At 44.8% G+C, this 20,369-nt stretch overlaps 1 protein-coding gene across 1 annotated transcript in view; it reads right to left on the bottom strand.

The window, feature by feature from the left end:
* Positions 1-14,037, bottom strand: part of Gabrr2 (gamma-aminobutyric acid type A receptor subunit rho2) — a 32,133-nt gene extending 18,096 nt beyond the window's left edge. Inside the window, exons 1-2 of the mRNA XM_042679522.1 lie at positions 13,783-14,037; positions 4,483-4,589 (exon numbers count right to left, since the gene is read on the bottom strand). Of these exons, the coding sequence (XP_042535456.1) occupies positions 4,483-4,589; positions 13,783-13,970 (295 nt within the window). The 5' untranslated portion in view covers positions 13,971-14,037. The remainder of the gene's footprint in view (positions 1-4,482; positions 4,590-13,782) is intronic.
* Positions 14,038-20,369: the final 6,332 nt, after the last annotated feature.

Below are 20,369 nucleotides of genomic sequence, written 5' to 3'. Positions count from 1 at the left end.
CACTTGAGCCACAGCGCCACTTCCGGTTTTTTTCTTTTTGTTTATGTGGTGCTGAGGAATGGAACCCAGGGCCTCATGCATGCAAGGCAAGCGCTCTACCACTGAGCCACCTTCCCAGCCCTCTCCAAAGAAAATTTGAGGGGCTGAAGAGTGTGTGATTATGTATGTGAATGTGTCAGTCCCCATGCGGTGAGGAGCCCGGCCTCTCCGCTTGCCTCCTTGCTTAACTGGGGGACCTTTCATATGTTCTTCTCCAAGCAGATTTGGGGGGTAACTTCTCAGTGAGGAGCCTGAGCCCCTGGTGAACAGCTGGGCTCCTCTCTGTTAGTTTGGCTCTGAAATGGCCAGACCACCATAGGCATCGCAAAGAAGGAGAGTTTGGGGGATTGGGATTTGTGTGGCCTGGTGTTTACATTTTCTCCATCTTTGCTCTCTTTTCCTTGAGGTTCTTCTCTTGGAGTTTTAAGTTGATTTGTTGGTATCATTGAATGTTTTTAGTGTAAAAATAGGCTTGGTTGTTTGTTCTTGTGATACGTTGCTACCTTCTCAACAAGTGGTGAGCATCACATGTCCAATGGGCAGAGGGTGGGGGTGCTAAGACTCAGCTAGCATCCCTAGGTCTTCCCTCCACCAGCAGCCTCAGCACCCCTAGATGCTTGTTAGAGACATGAATTCTCAGCCCATCCCAGATTGGCTGCATTAGACATTTGGATGTGGTCCACACAGCTAGATTTGAACAAGCCTGGCAGCAGGTGACTCCAATCCACAGCTAAGTGTGAGCAGCACTAGATTTCTTAAGGAAACTTCCAAATATGAGTGCCTTGTCCTGGGAGCCATCACACTCCCATGAGCTGGCCTCCACCTGCGGCAGATGCGCACTGCTGACCCCCTAGCCCCATCCACCCTGCTGCAGGGCCAAGGCTTTCATTCGGCCAAGGGCCTCTCTGCCTGGCCTCCTGGCCTCCTCTAGAAACTTCTCTGAGTGGCCTCAGACACGCTCTCCCCTGACTCCTCCTGGGGCTGCTTCTTCCAGGCTGGTACCCAGCGCCTTGCACAGCCGGTTCTCCCCCTGAGGTTGAGAACTTCAGTGTCCCTCCTGGGGCTGGTCTCTGCCCCCAAGTCTTAACTAACTGCCCAGATGCTTCTAAGTGCCTGCAAGAGGTCTCCATAAGACAGTGAACCACTTTCTTAAATCTTATGTCCCCAAACCAACCTGTCTACATGCTGTATGAATCTAAAATAAACCCGCAGAAGCAGAGGGGAGAAAGGTCATCACTCAGGGCTGGGGATGAAGGAAATGAGATGGTTCTGTGGATGAGCAAGTTTTAGGTATGTGGGGCCGGTGGCTAATGACACTCTGCATGTACTTGACATTGGCTAAGAGGTAGACTACAATAAGTGTTCTCATTGTTAAAAAGAAATAGACAAAGCCAAGATTATGTGTGAGCACTTTGCTTGCTATAATCAGTTCATAACATTTTTTTTGTCAGAGCCAGGCACTGGTGGTTTGTGCTATTCAGGAGGCTGAAATCTGAGGATCCTGATTTGAAGCCAACCTCGGGGAAGAAATTCCTGGAGATTCTTATCTCTAACTAGCAAAAGCCAGAGGTAAAGCTGTGCTTCAAGTAGTTGAATGCCAACCTTGTGTGAAAAAGCTCAGAGACAGCATTACATTGTGACTTTTGAGAACCTTAGGGGGCTGGGAATTTAGCTTAGTGGTACAGTGCTTGCCTAGCATGCATGAAGCTCTGGGTTCAATTCCTCAGTACCACATAAACAAGAAAGAGCCGAAAGTGGCACTGTGGCTCAAGTGGTAGAGTGCTAGCCTTGAGCAAAAGGAGCTCAAGGACAGTGCTCAAGCCCAGAGTTCAAGCCCCAGGACTGGAAAAAGAAAAAGGAAAAACAATTGAGGACCCTGAATGCTTTTGATCATGAGCATCTTTTATACAAAATATAAAATATACGTATTTTATGACTGTAAGTATAAAGTTAAATATATTAATGGTACATAGTAAGGTGATCTTTTTCCCTTAATTCTTATTTTAAAATAAACTTTTTTTGGTGAGGGAGGTGGCCGGCAAGTATCCTGGCCTCAGGAAGCATGTCTTCCCTAAAGAACGGGTCAGCTCCATGCAGACAGGAGACAAAAAGAGACGTGGCTTCAGGGGAAGGATTCAACCTTAGCAGCAGCCCCCATCTCCATGCCTCGTTCCCTCACCTGGGATAATAACAGCATCTACCTCATGGAGTTCATAGCAGGATTACATTAAGAGTATCAGCTGTGCATGTAACTAGGCAAGTGTTTGCCTAGCATGTGCAAAGACCATCAACACCCAGCACTGCAAAAAACATACGTCTATATATGTCTATATAATTAAAAACCAAATATGTACGTACGTTGGCCAGAGTGGTGTCTGGCATAGAATGAGCCCTATAAAAGTGGCAGCTGTCATTCATATTCTTTTGTTTTTTTTTTTTTTGCTTTTTTTTTCTTCGGTTTCTTGGGACAACTTCTTATTATGTAGCCCAGCCTAGCCTCAAACTCATGACCCTTCTGCTTCGTCTCCCAGTGCAGGGATTGCTGGCATGTGTCCCCACACCTGATCATCTTGGGTTTTTGTTGTTGTTGTTGTTTCTTTCTGTCTTTTGGTGGAGTGTCAGGAGGTCAGCCAGGTAGCCAAGAACAACAATAAATGACAGGCCAGATGTGCTAGCACATGACTGTAATCTCAGCATGTGGGAGGCTGAGGTAGAAGGATCAAGAGTTTGAGGCTAGGTTGAACTAAAAAATGAGATCCTATTGAAAGAAAAGGAGGGAGGGAGGGAGGAATGCAAGGGAAGGGAAGGGAAGGAAGGAGCCTTCTTTTTTGGGTCTGATGTCACTTCGATTTCGTTTGGAACAGATTCAGCTTTTGTAAAGCAGGCCATTCATTAAAACTTTATTATCTGCCAGGCGCTGGTGGCTCACACCTGTAATCCTAGCTACTCAGGAGGCTGAGATCTGAGGATCGCGGTTCAAAGCCAGCCCGGGCAGGAGAGACCGTGAGACTCCTATCTCCAATAAAACCACCAGAAAACCGGAAGTGGCGCTGTAGCTCAAGTGGTAGGGCGCTCGCCTTGAGCTGAAGAGCTGAGGGACAGCACCCAGGCCCAGAGTTCAAGCCCCACTACCGACCAAAAAAAAAAAAAAAAACTTTATTATCATGAATTTTCTTGGCAGAATTACCCATTATGAACCTCAAGGAATCTGAAACCCCAGAAATCTGACCATCTCCTCTTGACCTGAGCCAGAGGTGCTCAGGCTGCCGGCTGGGAAGAAGGCACACAGGAACACAGGATGGTAATCCACACCCACGCCTCTCCTCTCTAGCAGGTGTCAGAGCTCAAGGAATTTAGTGCCTTTTAAATGCCAACGCCTCTGTGATAAATGAAATTTACTAATCCCTAAACAGTGGCAGGAGAGAGGGTCTGACAGCTGGCTTTGCTGAGCGGACATGAACAGATATGTGACAGGGCTTTGCATATATTATCTCTCCTAATCAGGACAGCACCCCATCCTTACTGATTATGGCTCCCATTTTATGGAGCAAGTGGAGGCTTAGAAAGGATAGTTGGGTCCTGAGAGAGGATGGAGGGCAGAGGTAAATGAGAAAGGGAAGCAGCCCACCTCTCTTAGTTGTGGTTTATGTGCTGAAATGCTTTGGGCCTCAGCCTCCCTGTTTACGCAAAGCAGGCATGGCATGTGGTCTGCTCTCTTCTTACCTTGCTCCCTGTCTGACAGCTCGCTCCCTCCTCAGCTACTGTGGGCTGAATGTTTATGTTCTCTAAAATGCCCATGTTGAAATCCTACCACACACACACACACACACACACACACACACACACACACACACACACACACACACGGTGATAGTTATCGATGGGAGGTAATTAGGTCAAGAGGGTGAAACTCTCTTGGGAATAGGATTTTGGCCCTTACAAAAGAGACCTCAGGGAGTCTTTACCCCTTTTCATCCCGTGGGGTGATACAGAGAAAGGGGCCACCTTGAACCAGAAATTGGACTCTCTCCAGCCAGAATCTGTCCAATGCCTTCATCTTGAACTTCAGCCTTCAGACCTTGTTGGTAAGCCCTCCAGCCTGTTAGGACAGAACTTTACTAAAGCAGCTTTGGGTCCCTGCTTTGTGTCTTCTGGCTGCCTCTGTTGTTTTGTTTGTTTTAGCAACAGCAAGTTGGCCGCAGCGCTGGTCCCCACTGTGAAGGTGAACAGTGGAGTCACCTGCAGCCTCCTTCAGCCTGCCCACTCTCCTCTCCTTGGGGAAATGAGTGACTTTAGGAGTCCTGATGAGTTTATTTGACTGAGACCTCCATTCCCACCCCCCCCCCAAGGAGGGGCTATGCTGGGAGACCTGGGCAGGGCAGCCCCTCTCAGCAGCCCTGGGGGACCAGGCCCTAGATTCAGTGAGGGGGGACATAGTCCTACCTCCAAAGGCCGGCCTCATGGTGAAGTCGTGATCATCCACTCTGAGGAGAGGCTGAGGTTTTCCTGCTCGGAGTTTGGTCACGTCAAGGCTCTTTTTGTACAAGTTACTGCAAAGACAAACAGAAAGGCTTTCCCACTGGCCTACCAAGGTGTTGAGTGAGATTTGGGCAGATTGCTTCCTGTAGGTCCTACTGATCAGGCATCTTTTCTCCATCTTGCCACCTTCATATCTGGGGAGTAGTGAGGGACCCCTTCCAATATTACACACATACCCCCAACACACAGACAGGCCCAAAACTGAGTCCCAGTTCCTTCCAGAACCTTCCATCATTCTACCCAGGAAGTTCTTAATTATCTTGCCAAAAGTTAGAGTGGGATGAAGCTGATTGGGTTGAGTACTGGGGGATTACGATTTGTTCTTCTCATGCATTGTTATCATATTGCATTGTGTGATCAATAGTCTTTGAGACAATGCTTTAAAATGATGGTTTTATCCTAGCAGACCTAGTTTTTCTTTCGCCAGGTTGGTGGTAGTCTCGCAGGGCTAACCCCTGTAAGAGAGCCTCTGTCAGCAGAGCCGGTGAAGGTCAGGGCCACATGGGGAAACACAGTGCTCTGGGCACCCAGCCAGGAGGCCACATGGCGGCAGCCGGAGCTGGAGCCCAGAACGCAGGCCCTGCTTCTGCCCCTTCCTCTAAACTAGATGATGCATTTTTTTTTCTAGACCATTTTTTTTTAGCACAACCCTACACAATCCTAAAGCAGTCAGAGCAAGATATCCTAGAGGTACAGGCACCAGTGGCTCCTGCCCATAATCCTAGCTACTCAAGAGGCTGAGATCTGAGGATCCCAGTTCAAAGCCTGCCTGGGCAGGAAAGTTTGTGAGACTCTTATCTCCAGTTAACCACCGAAAGAGCCAGAAATGGAGCCATGGATCAAATAATGGAGTGCTAACCTAGAGCAAACAAGCTCAGGGACAGTGCCTAGGCCCTAAGTTCAAGCCCAGGACTGGCATTAACAACAACAACAACAACAACAACAAAAAGATGTCCTAAAGAAATTGTCTACTGACAAGATTGTCATTAAGGAAAAGAAATGAGAAGGGAAAACAGGAGAGAAGGCACAGAGATGTGGTAATCCATAGCACCTTGTCTGTTCCTCTAACAACACTTATTGGTTTATGCCTGGTGCCTGACTTAACTCATATACAATTCATTGAATCTTCTTAAAGGGTTAGGACTGAGTTCACTAAGCATAGTGCTTAGCACTTAGTACTCAGTATATGGCATCAGCATGACAGGACAAAGTGGTCAGCTCTAGAAGGAATTTAAAACAATTTCATTCTAGTCTGTTTGATCAGAATTCTCTGTAGACCAGATGGCTTATCAAAAGTCCTATGACTGGCTGGAAATGTGGCTTAGTGGTAGAGTGCTTGCCTAGCATGCATGAAGCCCTGGGTACGATTCTTCAGTACCACACAAAGAGAAAAGGCCAGAAGTGGCACTGTGGCTCAAGTGGTAGAATGCTAGCTTTGAGCAAAAGAAGCTCAGGGACAGTGCCCAGGCCCTGAGTTCAAGCCCTAGGACTGGGGGGGGAAAGTCCCACATCAAAAGTATCAAAAAGGGGCTGGGAAGGTGGCTCAGTGGTAGAGTGCTTGCCTTGCATGCTTGAGGCCTTGGGTTCAATTCCTCAGCACCACATAAGAAAAAAGCCAGAAGTGGCACTTTGGCTCAAGTGGTAGAGCGCTAGCCTTAAGCTGAAGAGCTGAGGGACAGCGCCCAGGCCCAGAGTTCAGGCCCCACGACCGGACCCCTTCCCCCCACCCCCAAAAAAAAAAAAAAGTTAAAAAAAAGTATCAAAAAGTCCTGATACTGAGTCCTTACCCTGGATGAATCAGATCTATATGTCTGGGAGGGGTGCCAACATTGTCAGGATTTAAATGTCTAGTTGATTTGCAAAGCTTAGAACCACTGTTCCAAACAGTGCCACATCTATGCTATCTCTTCACAATTATAAACTGGCTTTGTGCTTTGTTGGTCAAAACAATGGTTGTCAAACTTAGCTACAGGACTGTAATCACTTGGGAGGTGTGCAAACTACTGCTGGATTGGAAGGAGTGGTTTTGGAGTCTCAGTGCAGAGAGTATATAAAGTGTCTGGTGAGTGGCTCCAAGGTGAAGCAGTGCTTGAGAACCACGAGGACAGAACTTAATCAACACCTTGGCACCATCCCCAGAGCTGCCCAGACACATGTTGGCATGGACCTTTAGGTAGAAGAAGCAGGAGAACAATTGCAACATGGTAAAGTCTGCTCAGGCTCTCTATGATTTGATTTGTATTGAAGGGTTTTTGTTTGTTTTTTAATTAAGCAAAGAGCTTTTCCTTTGTTTACTGTTCCTTTGTCATTATGCCTATTTTTACCTCTGTGTTCTGTTATGCTTCATTAGCTTTGGGACAAACAGATGTTTTTTTCTGGTTAAGCAGTAACTTATTTCTTGTCTTGAGATCTTGGAAACATCTTCCAATAATGTCTCTTAACTTTCACTCTGTACTTGCTCTGCCCAGATGATGTAATTAAGTGGACTCAAAGCTGTTCTGATGGATAAAGCAGCCACTAATCCCATGTGACTGTTTCAATTTTAGTTAAGTACAATTCATATTTAGTTTCTGCATTATACTAGCTACAGGTAAGTACACAAAGCCACTTGAGCTGTTGGCTACTGTTTTGAGTGGTACTGATGTAGAACAATAATGTTTTATTAGCCAGGTGCTGGTGGCTCACATCTATAATCCTAACTACTCTGGAGGCTGAGCTCTGAGAATCAAGGTTTGAAACTAACTCAAGTTGAAAAATCCGTGAGACTCCTGTCTCCAGTTAACCAGCCAAAAGCAGGATCTGGAAGTATGGCTCAAGTGGTAGAACACCAGCAGAATGAAAAAGCCAAGTGAGAGTACATGGCCCTGAGTTCAAGACCCAGTGCCAGCACACACACACACACACACACACACACACACACACACATACACATATGCAAAAAATGTTCTATTGGTAGTTTAGTGCTAATCTAAAGGTTGGCCAGTCCCTGCCTCATGGATTTCCATCAGCTGAGTCTCCCAGGTTAGAGTACCAGGAAACTTCCAGGTGCAATTTCCCAGGCCTAGTTCCCCCCCGCCCCCGCCTCATTTTCTCAACTCTGATGAGGGGGTGAGTGCTCAGGCCAAGGCTATCTCCCTTCCTCTTCTTCTGGTTCCTTCCATCAACCTTGAGGAGGCCAGCTTCCATGTGGAAAACTGTCACACATCTTGTGACTGTTCCCCAACTCTGGGATCTGACATATTCCTATGGAGTAGCCATCCTGCATGATGCTGTCTGTCCTTCTCTGTCACGCCAGCCCTTACCACCACAGAAGGAGAAATAACAACAGACAAGGGACAGATAAGTAATGTAACATCAGGAGGTGATTTTTTTTTTATCGGTTGTGGGGGCTGGGTGCTGTCCCCCAGCTCTTCAGCTAGCACTCTACCACTTGAGCCACAGCGCCACTTCCAGCTTTTTTCTGCTTATGTAGTGCTGAGGAATTGAACCCAGGGCCTCATGTATGCAAGGCAAGCACTCTACCACTGAGCCACCTTCCCAGCCCCTTATACTTTTCTTGAGAGCACCTTAGAAAATGTTTCCCAGGGTTGGGAATATGGCTTAGTGGTAGAGTGCTTGTCCAGCTTGCATATGAAGCCTTGGGTTCCATTTTTCAGTACCACATAAACAGAAAATGCCAGAAATGGTGCTGTGACTCAAGTAGTAGAGGGCTAGCCTTGAGCAAAAGAAGCTCAGGGACAGTGCCCGGTGCAAGCCCCAGTACTGGCAGAGAGAGAGACAGAGACAGAGATAGAGACAGAGACAGAGAGATAGAGAAAGACAGAGAGAGAGAAAACAGGATAAAGAAATAGGAAGAGGGCTGGGAAGTTGGCTCAGTGGTAGAGTGCTTGGCTGGCATGCATGAGGCCCAAGGTTCCATTCTTCAGCACCACATAAGCTGAAAAAAGCGGGAAGTGGAGCTGTTGCTCAAGTGGTAGGGCATTAGCCTTGAGCTAAAAAGCTGAGGGACAGTGTCCAGGCCAGAGTTCAGGCCCCACAACTGTCAAAAAAAAAAAAAAAAAGAAGGAAAGAAAGAAAGAAAGAAAGAAAGAAAGAAAGAAAGAAAGAAAGAAAGAAAGAAAGAAAGAAAGAAAGAAAGAAAGAAGAAAGAAAGAAAGAAAAGAAAGAAAGAAAGAAAGAAAGAAAGGAAGGAAGGAAGGAAGGAAGGAAGGAAGAAAGAAAGATAGCGAGAGATGGGTTGGGAGGTACAGTGGTTAGATGGATAGCTGAGGAAATCTTTGAGGCCTGGAGGGAGAGAGCCAGGATGGTCTGAAGAAAGCTCACTCAGTGCGAACAGCATTCCAGGTATTCTTTCCTCCTTTAGAGTCACCTCACTTGGTCCATGTAGTTTCTAGTTCACCCACTGTCTAGTCCTTTAACCATGCCCCGGTCATCATCTTCCCTCTCTTCTAGGCCTCAGCATTCAGCTGCCTGACTGCTTAGGCATTTAAACCGAGCACATCCAGTTCACACTGTGATGGAAGTGACTTTGGCTGCAAGGTAAGGCATGTCAGATGAGACAGGGAAGGACTGAGCGGCAGGAGCACACAGGTCATGCAGAGCCTTGAAAGTCCTGTGAAGAATTCTGTCCTTACCCAAAGGCTAGGGGAAAGCGAGAAGACAAAGCAAGAAGTCATGATCAGATTTGCTTTTAGACAAGCCCATCACTAAGACATCAAGAAGGAAAATATAAACCAGGACCAATGGTTCATGCCTGTAATCCTAGCTACTTAGGAAATAGAGATCTGGGGATCACAATGTGAAGGGCAGGAGAGACCCTTATCTCCAATTCAGTCACCAAAAAAAGCCAAAAGTAAAGCTGTGGCTTAAGTGTTAGCTTTGAGTGAAAAAGCTCAGGGATAGTGTCCAGGCCCTGAGTTCAAGCCCCAGTACTGACACAGGGAAAAAAAAAAAAAAAGGAAATCCTAATTGATCTTTTTTCTCTAGAGCTGGGCCTGGGTCTCAGGTCCAGGCCCATTGAGCATATACACAGTTACAGCCCGATGCTTCCAAAAGACTCCCTAGCCTCTTCCGCAAGCCTGGCTCCCAGGACTAGGGTTCATTTATTAGCAGCAATAGTGTGAGAGGTCATGACCAGACACCCCAGCAATGACGTCAGGGGTGGCAGATGAAGGGCTCAGCCAAGGGCTTAGCAGATCATAGACATTAAATTGTGAGTGCAGCCGGCTCACTGCCCCTTGGCCTCCCAGGGGGCAAATCCCTCCTGTTAGCACAGTTTCCACTTCTATTTAGGGGAGGATTAGGAACCGGAAGTCCCAGAATGCACCACCCCAACAGGAGAGAGGACATTTAAATCCTGCTACCATTGAGGGCTCCAAGTATTTTTAAGGGGCTGATTGTTTGATCCTGAGCCTTGGGGAAGTGGTCCTTTCACAGGCCTTGGTTAGACCCTCAGAGCCTGACCCCTCAGCCCACAGCAGGCTGCCAAAACTTCCAGGTGAACTTAAACTGCTCCCTATTTTTTTTTTTTCCAAGAAGGAAAAGTGATCCCCATGCCAGCAGAAGCAGGGCTAGAGTCACCGAGCTGTGATTTATTTGGCAATAACAGCAAGAACATCATTCACCCTGCTGGGCACAGGCCCCGAGCTGAACACTTCAGACATCCCCCACCCCGTCTTTAGCTGAGGAAAGTGAGGATTAGAAAGATTAGGAAACACAGCCACATTCCAGAACACAGCAGAATTACTCCAAACTTGGCCTTCCTGGCCTCTCAACTCCTTTTCCACCCCCAGCCACGGGTAAGGGACATTGTGTAGCAGGTGGGTGAAGCTGCTCCTGGGTCCAGTGAAACAGCTCGAGGCAGGTGGCCAAGAATGGAGTGTTCCAGAGGTGACAGAGAGGCCAAAAAGCAGAAGGAGAGCCAGAACTCCAGGGGAAGCCTCTATGGGCCAGAAGAAAAGCAGTCACATGATCAGGAGATTGATTGAGGCCACAGGCAGGGAGGAGGGGGATAAAGTAGGAAGCTGAGAGGCAGGAAGACAGGGACCAGGAACAAGCGAGAGCCACACTTGCTCCACAGTTATTCATAATGGGGAACACTTGGATCCAAAAACCAGAAGCAGTTCTTGAAAAAGCAGGTGATGGGCAGAATAATTGTTTTATGTAACTGTACTGGCCAGGAGAATGCAGGGAAGGTGGCAGGTGAGGGTGATGATGGGCACGGGAGTGGAGGGAAGGGAAGAGTATAAACTCAAATGGGCGGGATGTGTGCAGTGTGATTGTGTATGCACAGGACTCTAAATGTGCTCTGTAACACTGTGAGGAGAAAAGAGATCATTTTCTTCTCATTTATTAGTGTGGTGTAACTCCTGTGTAATGAAAGTACATTTGAAAACTAGGAAGTGTCAGCTTTAGCCAGGCACTGGTGGCTCACACCTGCAATTCTAGCTACTTAAGAGAGATCTGAGGATCCTGGTTCAAAGTCAGCCCAATCTGTAGGACTCTCATCTCCAATAAACTACTCAGAAAAAGCCAGAAGTAGTGCTGTGGCTCAGGTGGTACAGCACTTGCCTTGAGCTGAAGAGCTGAAGGACAGTGCCCAAGCCCAGAGTTCAAGCCCCGTGACCGACAAAAAAAGAAAAGAAAGAAAAGAAAAGAAAACATCAGCTGCTGGACTGAAATTTTCTACAGGGAAATGTAACTGTCTGTAATTATCTGACCACACGTATATCCTGGAAGATAGAAAAGCACAACATCCTGATCTTTTTCTCCTCAATAATTATTTTCCATATTTTGAATGTATGTGTGTTCATTTCTTGGGATGACTTTCAAGAAATTGTCCTCCCTCTAATTGTCACTTTCCAGGTCCCCATGCTCACTGAAGTTGTCTGGAACTGAGACTCTGGGTCTTTTGTGAAGTGACAGATGCCAGGCAGTCCAGGCTGCGGAGTGGGAGCCCCTGAGGACCCCTCAAGGGCTCTCCTGAACTTTCAGGTGGTGATTTTCCTCTAGCCTTAGTTAGGAACCTACATTCCAGCCTGCCAGCTCTGTAACTTCACTCCTGCCGGGAGCTACTGTTTATGCATATGTCAAATGAGCCCCTCTGGGAAATTTCCAGGCATGTGCTCTGAGGGATAAGAATCCCACTGCTGATGCCAAAACATGGCACCATCTGTCTCCCTCTTATGGACTACCCATGCCTATTTGCATCATGAAGGTTCTAGAAGTTCTGCTATAAAGATATCTGTTACAAATGACTGAAATACATCTGTTACAAATGACTGAAACAGGAATCTCCCACTCTCCTTTGACCTTAGGCCTCTTCGCCTTCTATTTACTTTCCCCAAAGTTAGACTCAGAGGAGCTGGTAGATGACATAGCCTTCGGGTCCCCTCCAGGTCACATCTATAATGTTGGGCACCTAGCCAAGCTAAGTCCTCCAGGGGATTGCCTCTTCCCATCTTCTGGAGGATTCTACTCTGTGCTTTTTGACTGAGCACAGTGAGGTCTCAGAGACCATTTTCATCTCCCAGAAAAACAGTACCCCCTGCAGTACCAGAGATTTTAACTCTCATTTATCTTTAGTTGTTTTCTAAAGATAAGTCAGCAAGCAAGCCTCAATGTACGTTTATAATGCACATGTATGTTTATGTATATTTATATTCTATTCTTTTTTTTGGGGTCCGGTCATGAGGCCTGAACTCTGGGCCTGGGCACTGTCCCTCAGCTCTTCAGCTCAAGGCTAGCGCTCTACCACTTGAGCCACAGCGCCACTTCCGGCTTTTTTTTTCATTTTGCTTATGTGGTGCTGAGGAATCGAACCCAGGGCCTCAGGCATGCAAGGCAAGCGCTCTACCACTGAGCCATCTTCCCAGCCCCTATATTTATATTCTATACATATCACTTGTAAGTAAATATACCTATGTTAGAGGTACAGGTTCTAGAAAACATTGCTGAAAGCATTGTATGATTCAAAAATTGCTTAGAAATTCAAAACAGGTGGCTCATGCCTGTTATCCTAGTACTCAGGAGGCTGAGATCTAGAGGATCCAGGTACAAAGCAAGCCCTGGCAGAAAACTGTAGGACTCAGTATCCAAAATAAGTAGCAAAAAGTAGGACTAGAATTGTGCCTCAGACGATAGAGCACCAACTTCAAGCAAACTATATTAGCACAAACTATATTGGCCCTGAGTTCAAGCCCCAGTACAACCAATTAAAAAAAAAAAAAGCTAGAAGATCTCAGCCTGGAAAAATCATGTTTTGTATATCAGTTTCAAACCAGCTTCCTGATGAACTGAGATTTGTAATGTGATGGTTTTGAATGCAAATTCTAAGCACAACTTTACGGGAAATGTCAACATTACACCATGAAATGGAATTCATTATTGTTCAAACATAAATTCCTGAAAATCTGGTAAACTTCAAAACACTTTCCCTAAGATTCAAAACAGTAAAATAAAGCCTACTAATCATTATAAAGTTCTTCCCTGGCAATAGCCAAAACAACTGTCAGTTATGTTACTTTTGTTTCCTTTTTTTGATGCTAGGGATCAGACTCAGGTCCTCTACTAGTGAGCTAATCACAGCTCAACTTTTGTGTTAATAGTTCAGGTTAAATTCCTATATCAGAGTTACTCTTGCCTCCAAATCCTTAAAGATAGATAGTTCTGTAGTCGGCCTCTCTAGTCCCTTCCTGGGTCCTGACCCTGAGAAATACAGCAATGGTTACCCAAAGAGACTTCCATTAGTTGCCAAAATGCTTTGGTTGAACACAGGCATCCAAATGAAAGGCACATCTTCATCCAGCCTTGCTCTCCCTACTCTGATGCATTGGTTGTACTGGGGCTCTCAGTCTCAAGCTAGGAAAGGGGCTGTGAAGCCAGGTGCTGGTAGCTCATGCCTGTACTCAGGAGACTAAAATCTGATGGTCACATTGTAAAGCCAGCCTGGACAGGAAAATCAATGAGACTTTTATCGCCAATGAACCACAGAAAACCTAGAAGTGGAGCTGTGCAAAAGTGATAAATCACCAGGCTTGAGCAAAAAGAAAAACTAAGGGACAGCATACAGGCCCCAAATTCGAGCCCCAGTACCAGCACAAAAAAGGGGACGATTCTTTGTGGGACATTTAAAGTACCCTGACCTTCTTGGGGGAGCCCACTGAGCCAAAGCAGTGGCCTCTCTCCCCTCCCACCACCACCTACCTGGGCTTGGACACTTCCAGCTGTCCTGTCCATCTCTTCTTCCTGGGCTTCCTGCTCTCCACAAGAAGCATCAGGCAAAACAAGAACAAAACGATCCGTGTAGAGTAAGGCATGTTGTGAATGTCTAAGCTGCAACAGGCAGCTTCACAGTAGCCTTTTGCGGGGCCAGTGCCCCCTGGCTTACGCATTGATTCAGCCCTCGGCCTCTTGCCGGTGCTCCTTGCAGGTGCTGTGAGGACTTGGCTGGCAAGGCTGATTTCCCCACTTAACTGCTTGGTACCGATGCCGGTCCCACCCCACACTCTCCCCCCCACCAGCCTGACCCAAGCACCGGGCTTTGCCCTCCCCAGTGCTTAGACACTCGCCATTAGTCAAGAAGTTTGCCCTCCTGGGGAACTCTGCTTCCGCTGAACCCTAGAACAGCTTTGGCTAAAACCGTTATATAAAAAAATTAAATCTCCTGAACATGCCAGCTTTTTTGCCGAGATCATTAATCCATGTCCTGGCTGCATAAAACCAGCCTGTCACACCGGCCTGGAGTCAGCTTGGATTCCAAGTGGATTTGAGCATGGAGAGGGGTGTGTGGATGTGTTCAGGAGCTGCTGAGAAAATAACCTATTTTCAGAGGGTTGCTTTATCTCTTGACCTAAGAGAATATGCTGGCCTTGTCACTGGGGCGACAGACTTTCCCCTCAAGTTATATACCTTTCTTTTTGGTTGTTAGATATGAAATCATATAAAACATCTTAATTTTGAAGGGGCATATAAACCAAAGTAGAACTCATTCTTATGTAAGCTCTTTTTTCTATCATGAGCATTTTTCATCTTTGACCTTGAAATATATGAAGTCAAACATCAGAAATTAGGCTTGATTCTTACTCTGGGATACAGGATTATACACATCAGAAGTACAAAGATACATGTGGCTATTATGTTCAACAGAATTCAGTATGTCCAGAAAGTACTTATTTTGTTCTTGCTGTATCCTGGCACTGGAAAAACAAAACAAAACAAAACAAAACATGGAGTCAGGATTGGAAGTCAGGAGTAAGAGCCAGCAGGGAAACAGAATTGGGGTTTTATTATAGAGGGAAGGGAAAAAAAAAGCAGCAAAGGAGGATGATATAATCCATTCTGTGTGTGTGTGTGTGTGTGTGTGTGTGTGAGAGAGACAGAGAGAGACAGAGAGAGAGAGAGAGAGAAAGAGGCAGAGGCAGAGGCAGAGACAGAGACAGAGACAGAGACAGAAGAGAGAGACAAGAGACAGAACCGGAGCTTGAACTCAGGGCCTTGCACGCTTGCTTATTATTTTTTTTTCTCTTTCAAGGCTAGCACTTTACCACTTGAACCACAGCTCCACTTTAGCTTTTTGCTAGTTAATTGGAGAGAAGAGTCTCAGGGGATTTTCCTGCCTGTGCTGACTTTAAACCTCAATCCCCAGATTTCAGCCTCTTGAGTAGCCACCAGCACCCAGCTTTAATTTTAGAAAATTTGAATCTTCTCCTGAAGAAACTTCAGAGCCAGTAGCAGTCAGTCCTGTTCCCTTTCCTGCAGCAATGATCATTCTGTCTGGATTTGCCTGTTGTGGGCGTTGTATAGGGCTGACATCACACACTCTTCCTTGGTATCTGGCTTCACTCAGGCCAGTGTTGGCTGTAGGATGTTTCATCCCTCAGTTCCTTTTATGGGGACCATTCAATAGATACAGTGTGCTGTTTATCCATTCATTAGTTGGTCATCTGGGTTTCTACCTTTTGCCTTCTAACAAATTTCTGCCATGAGTATTCAGGTACAAGTTTGTGTGTCATCATACTTTTGTTTCTTTTGGACACACAGGTAACAGGGGATTGCTTGGTCCTAACGTAAAACTTCAATTTCACCTTTAGACGAACTGCCAAACTGTTTTTAAAGACAGCTGTATCATTTTACTTTCCCACCAGAAATGGGGAAGAGCTCCAGTTTCTCCATATATTTGCCAAATTCTTGTTATCTGGCCGAATTCATTCTAGCTGTTCTTGTGTGAGTTGGTATCTCAGCATGGCTAATGTTGAAATTTCCCTCCCATGCATTCGTTGGTCATTTGTATGTCCTTTATAGACTATTGATTCAGTTGCTGTTGTAAATTTTTTTTAGTGTGTGTGTGTGTGTGTGCACCATGTTTCTCTTTTTTATTGATAATATAAATATTATTTAGATATTTTTTCTACCTCCCCTCCCCCCCTTCCCATCCCAGTATTGGGGCTTGAACTTGGGGCCTCTCATTCTCAGCTTTTTTCTCACAGTTGGCACTCTGTCACTTGAATCATCCCTCTACTTCTGACTTTTGGCTAGCTAATTGGAGATGAGTCTCTTGGATTTGTCTTCCCAGGCTGATTCCAAACCTATATCCTCAGATCTCAGCCTCCTGAGTAACTAGGATTACAGGTATGAGCCACTGGTGTCCTGATTGTTTAGATATCAATACAAGTTCCCTATATTCTCATTCTGTATTTTCTTTTTTTTTTTTTATTGTGAAAATACCGTAGAGGGGTTACATGAGCAAGGTAATGAGTACATTTCTTACCAAGCATTGTTGTCTCCTCCTTTGTTTCCCCTTACTATCCCTGCCCTCCCCTCCCCCACCCCCTCCCCCACTCCGCCAAAGTTCTGTGTTGTATTTTCATTTTGGTATTATCTTTAAAACATACAGTTGGTTTTTTTTTTGTATTTTTAACTAGTCCTGGACCTTGAACTCAGGTCCTGAGCTCTGTCCTTGAGCCTCTCTGTGCCCAAGGCTAGCACTCTACCTCTTGAACCACAACAGCACTTCCAGGAGAACACAGGTTTTTATTTTGATTAAACCTTTTTCTTTGGTTCTTTGTGCTTCTGATCTTGGATCTAAGAAACCACTACCTAGCCCAATATAACACAAATTTTGTTTGCTGGTTTCATATTTTTCACTTTGTTGTTATTGGTGGTGGTGGTGGTTGTGGTGCTTGAACACAAGGCCTGGGTGCTGTCCTTTAGCTTTTGTGCTGAAGGACAGTGCTCTACCACCTAAGCCACAGCTCCATTTCTAGTTTAATTGAAGCATCTTATGGACTTTCCTGCCTAGGTTGGCTTTGAACTCAGATCCCAGCCTCCTGAGTAGCTAGGATTACAGGCATGAGCAACCAGTGCCCAGCAGCTTTTATTTTTATTTACTTATTTATTTTGGGTCCAGTCGTGGGCCTGACCTCTGGGCCTGGGTGATGTCCCTCAGCTCTTCACCTCAAGGTTAGCGCTCTACCACTTGAGCTACAGTGCCACTTCTGGCTTTTTTTTTTTTTTTTTCATGCTTATGTGGTGCTGAGGAATCGACCCAGGGCCTCATGCATGCAAGGCAAGCGCTCTACCACTGAGCCACCTTCCCAGCCCCCCAACTTTTTTTTTTAAAGACAGGTTCTCACCTCATAGCCCAGGCTAGCCTTGAGCTCATGACCATTCCTGTCTCCACTACTTCAGTACTAGGATTAATAGGTATCTGCAACTAGTATGAGCTCTCAGTCTTTCATCTGAGTTAATTTTTGTCTGTGGCATGAGATTATGAATGGCACCACTGCCTCAAGCTCAGAGCTAAGGGAAGGCCCCAGCATTGCTGAAGTCAGATCATGCCAGCAAGCTAGGCAGTCCTCTGGTCACACAGCAGCATGCCCTTTAATTAGGGTTTAGGTTGGTTGACTTAACAACCAGAGAGGCAGGATAGGATATTTATTGGAGATGACTGGCTACAGTATAATGGATTAAGACTGGAGCCCTAGTAAGAGATCATCTCACTAATTTAGAGGAGATTGTAGCTAAGGAAGGCAGTGGCGGTGAGCATGGAGATAAGATTAAAGATAGGGAAAAATGAGAAAGGTGCTAAGATTGGATGGCAAATAATAAAACCCTTGCTTAATAACAAAGAATGAATAGTCATTGGTTTTATTGAACAACTCAAACTAGTGCTAAAGGTACCTGTTCTAGAAGCAGGGCCTCTAGAATGGCTGAGCCATTCACAGCCTCCCACGAGGGCTTCGATGGTACCTGTGTTCATGTACACACTATTCTTGGTTGGCTGAAGTCAATTCACTAAATGCATTCACTTTATGCATACTTACTTGCAAATAACAAATCAATATAGGCTCTTCATCCCAGGTTTGTGCTCAAGTAGGTCCAAATTTGTAAGGTTTTTTTGTTATTGATTCTAGGCTATAAAAATGGGTAGTCTTGAGTCGAGTGCCACGGCTCACACCTATAATCCTAAACTACTCAGGAGGCTGAGATCTGAGGATCAAAGTTGGAAACAAGCCTGGGCAAACAAATCTAGAAGTTTATTTCTAGTTAACCAACAAAATTCCAGAAGGGGAGGTATTTAATGCCAGCCTTGTGCAAACAGCCAAGCAAGTCCATGAGGTATGAGTTTAAGGCCCAGTACCAGCATAAAATGTAAAAAAGGCAGTTTCAAGATACAAGGATGTTTCTTCCTAAACTCAAAATAACAGAGTTCTTATTCTCCTGAAGTAGGAAATTTTATATTTCCATAGTCAAAAAAATACATTTTTAAAGTTTGAAAAAGTAGTTGAGAATCTTGATGAAATTTATTTATTTCAGTAGAATAAAAACAATAAGCAGCATGGAAATGTAAAGTGCTACATAAAAGCCCACATTACATAAAATGTGAACGATTCCTTGGCTTAAACAGTTAAAAGTAAAACAGACATTTTTTTTTTAAAGCATGCTATTTTAACTACCTTGATTTATAAGAATGTGCCATGTTGGTCAGAGAAAAGGCCACAAATTGCCAAAATCTGAGAATGAGGGAAATTGGAGTCCTAAGATTTTTACCTACAGATTATACATAGTTTAGGTTTATGCTGGAATTAAAAATTTAAAGTGGGACTTTAAAAACAATAGTTTTCTGAAGAAGCCTATTGGTGGGCTCACAAGCCCCACAATAAGGGAGTTTTTAGGGAGTATATGTGAGGGAGTATATGTGCCATTACCAGATGTGTGTATTTGCTACTAGGAAATCCCACCACAAATTAGCAAGCAGCCAATTATTTGACAGGGAAGGGAAGAGAAGCCAATGAGGTGAAGGCAGGTTTTACACAGTGTTCAGCTTAAAGTACAGGTTTGCCCCATGGAAGCATGCAGGTCGCAGAGCTCCGAGGCTGCCTCAGATCTGAGAGGAGCAAATAGGACTGTTATAGCACATGATTTAGCTTGGCATAGGGTGAGAGCGTGGGTACTTTTTTCCTAGGTGGTAACGCTACTTGATCTTCTCAACTGAGTCACTGACTTGTTACTAAGAGACCACTGACCTGACGTTGTTCATGTTGTGTTATAAACCAAGACTTCAAGATGTATCTTCTCATGGCAATCGAAATTATAAAAGGACAACTTATAACTGTCTTGACCTGAGGGTTTCATGAAGTCCTTAGGCATTTTAGCCTTTCCTGACTTCAGCTACAGACATAATCTATGAACAACTTTAAAAGCTATTAAATTAGCGTTATATCTATTATTTATTTGTCAGTTGTGGGGCTTTAACTCAGGGTATGGGCACTGTCCCTGAGCTCTTTTGCTTAAAGCTAGTGCTCTACCACTCCGAGCCACAACTCCACTTCCAGGTATTTGAGTGGTTAATTGAAAATAAGAGGGACTTTTCTGCCCCTGCTGGCTTCAAACCACGATCTTCAGATCTCCACCTTCTGAGTAGCTAGGATTAGAGGCGGGAGCCACTGGAGCCCAGTGTTGTACAATATATTTTTATTTTAGATGCAGACATAATGGAAAACTGGCTATGAAAACAGAAATTATGTCTTGTGGTTAGTAGGTTCGAAATTCTAGTCTCATAACAAGAATAAAAGTTAAATTTGTCTTTAAAACGATTTTATGTAGTCTTTTGTATCCTGCCCATAATTCAGTTAAAATCACATAAGGACTTTATAATACCCTATCCCAAATGGGATAATTTTTATGGACGAGAGCTTAAATATTATTTATACTGCTTGTGGTGTCAAAATGAAACAAAAAAATCTAAGTGTACCTTTAGAGGCTAACCTAAAAGCCTGCATCTGAAAATTCAGTCTTCACCAAAGGGCCTCCATGCCACTAGGGAGCATGATGCAGTCTTCTGTGGGCAGTGCTGCAGCAGCATTGTGACAACACGTTTATCTATTAGCATCTGTGCAGCTGGCTAGCACTAAACAACATACAGACTCTTTTCACTGGACATCTTTCTTGGGCTTTGATTGGAATAATTCTATGTAAAGATTTCCTACCTTCTATTACTGCTATTATCGGGGCCCTGAGTTTTTCTATTAAAATGGTATGTGAAATATTTCAAATTATGCATATTCCTGGGATAATTAAAATTTATAATAATTACAAAGCTAGGTATAATAATACATTTCAAAATATATACAACTCAGAGCAGGGCAAATATTCAAATTTATGATCCGCTCACTTCTCTGAAAGAAAATGAAGCAATTTCCTAGCTTGAACCCTTCCTTCTTTAAGAAAATGGGTTATGGAGAACTGAGTTCTTTTTCTTCCTTCCCTTTTCTTCCTCCTTTCTTTTTTTA

The sequence above is a fragment of the Dipodomys spectabilis genome, unplaced genomic scaffold (assembly GCF_019054845.1).
Source record: "Dipodomys spectabilis isolate Male_0828 unplaced genomic scaffold, ASM1905484v1 ptg000053l, whole genome shotgun sequence".
NCBI classification, from domain to species: domain Eukaryota; kingdom Metazoa; phylum Chordata; class Mammalia; order Rodentia; family Heteromyidae; genus Dipodomys; species Dipodomys spectabilis.
Note: the sequence above shows the minus strand (reverse complement) of the source record. Positions and strands in the feature narration are given on the sequence as shown.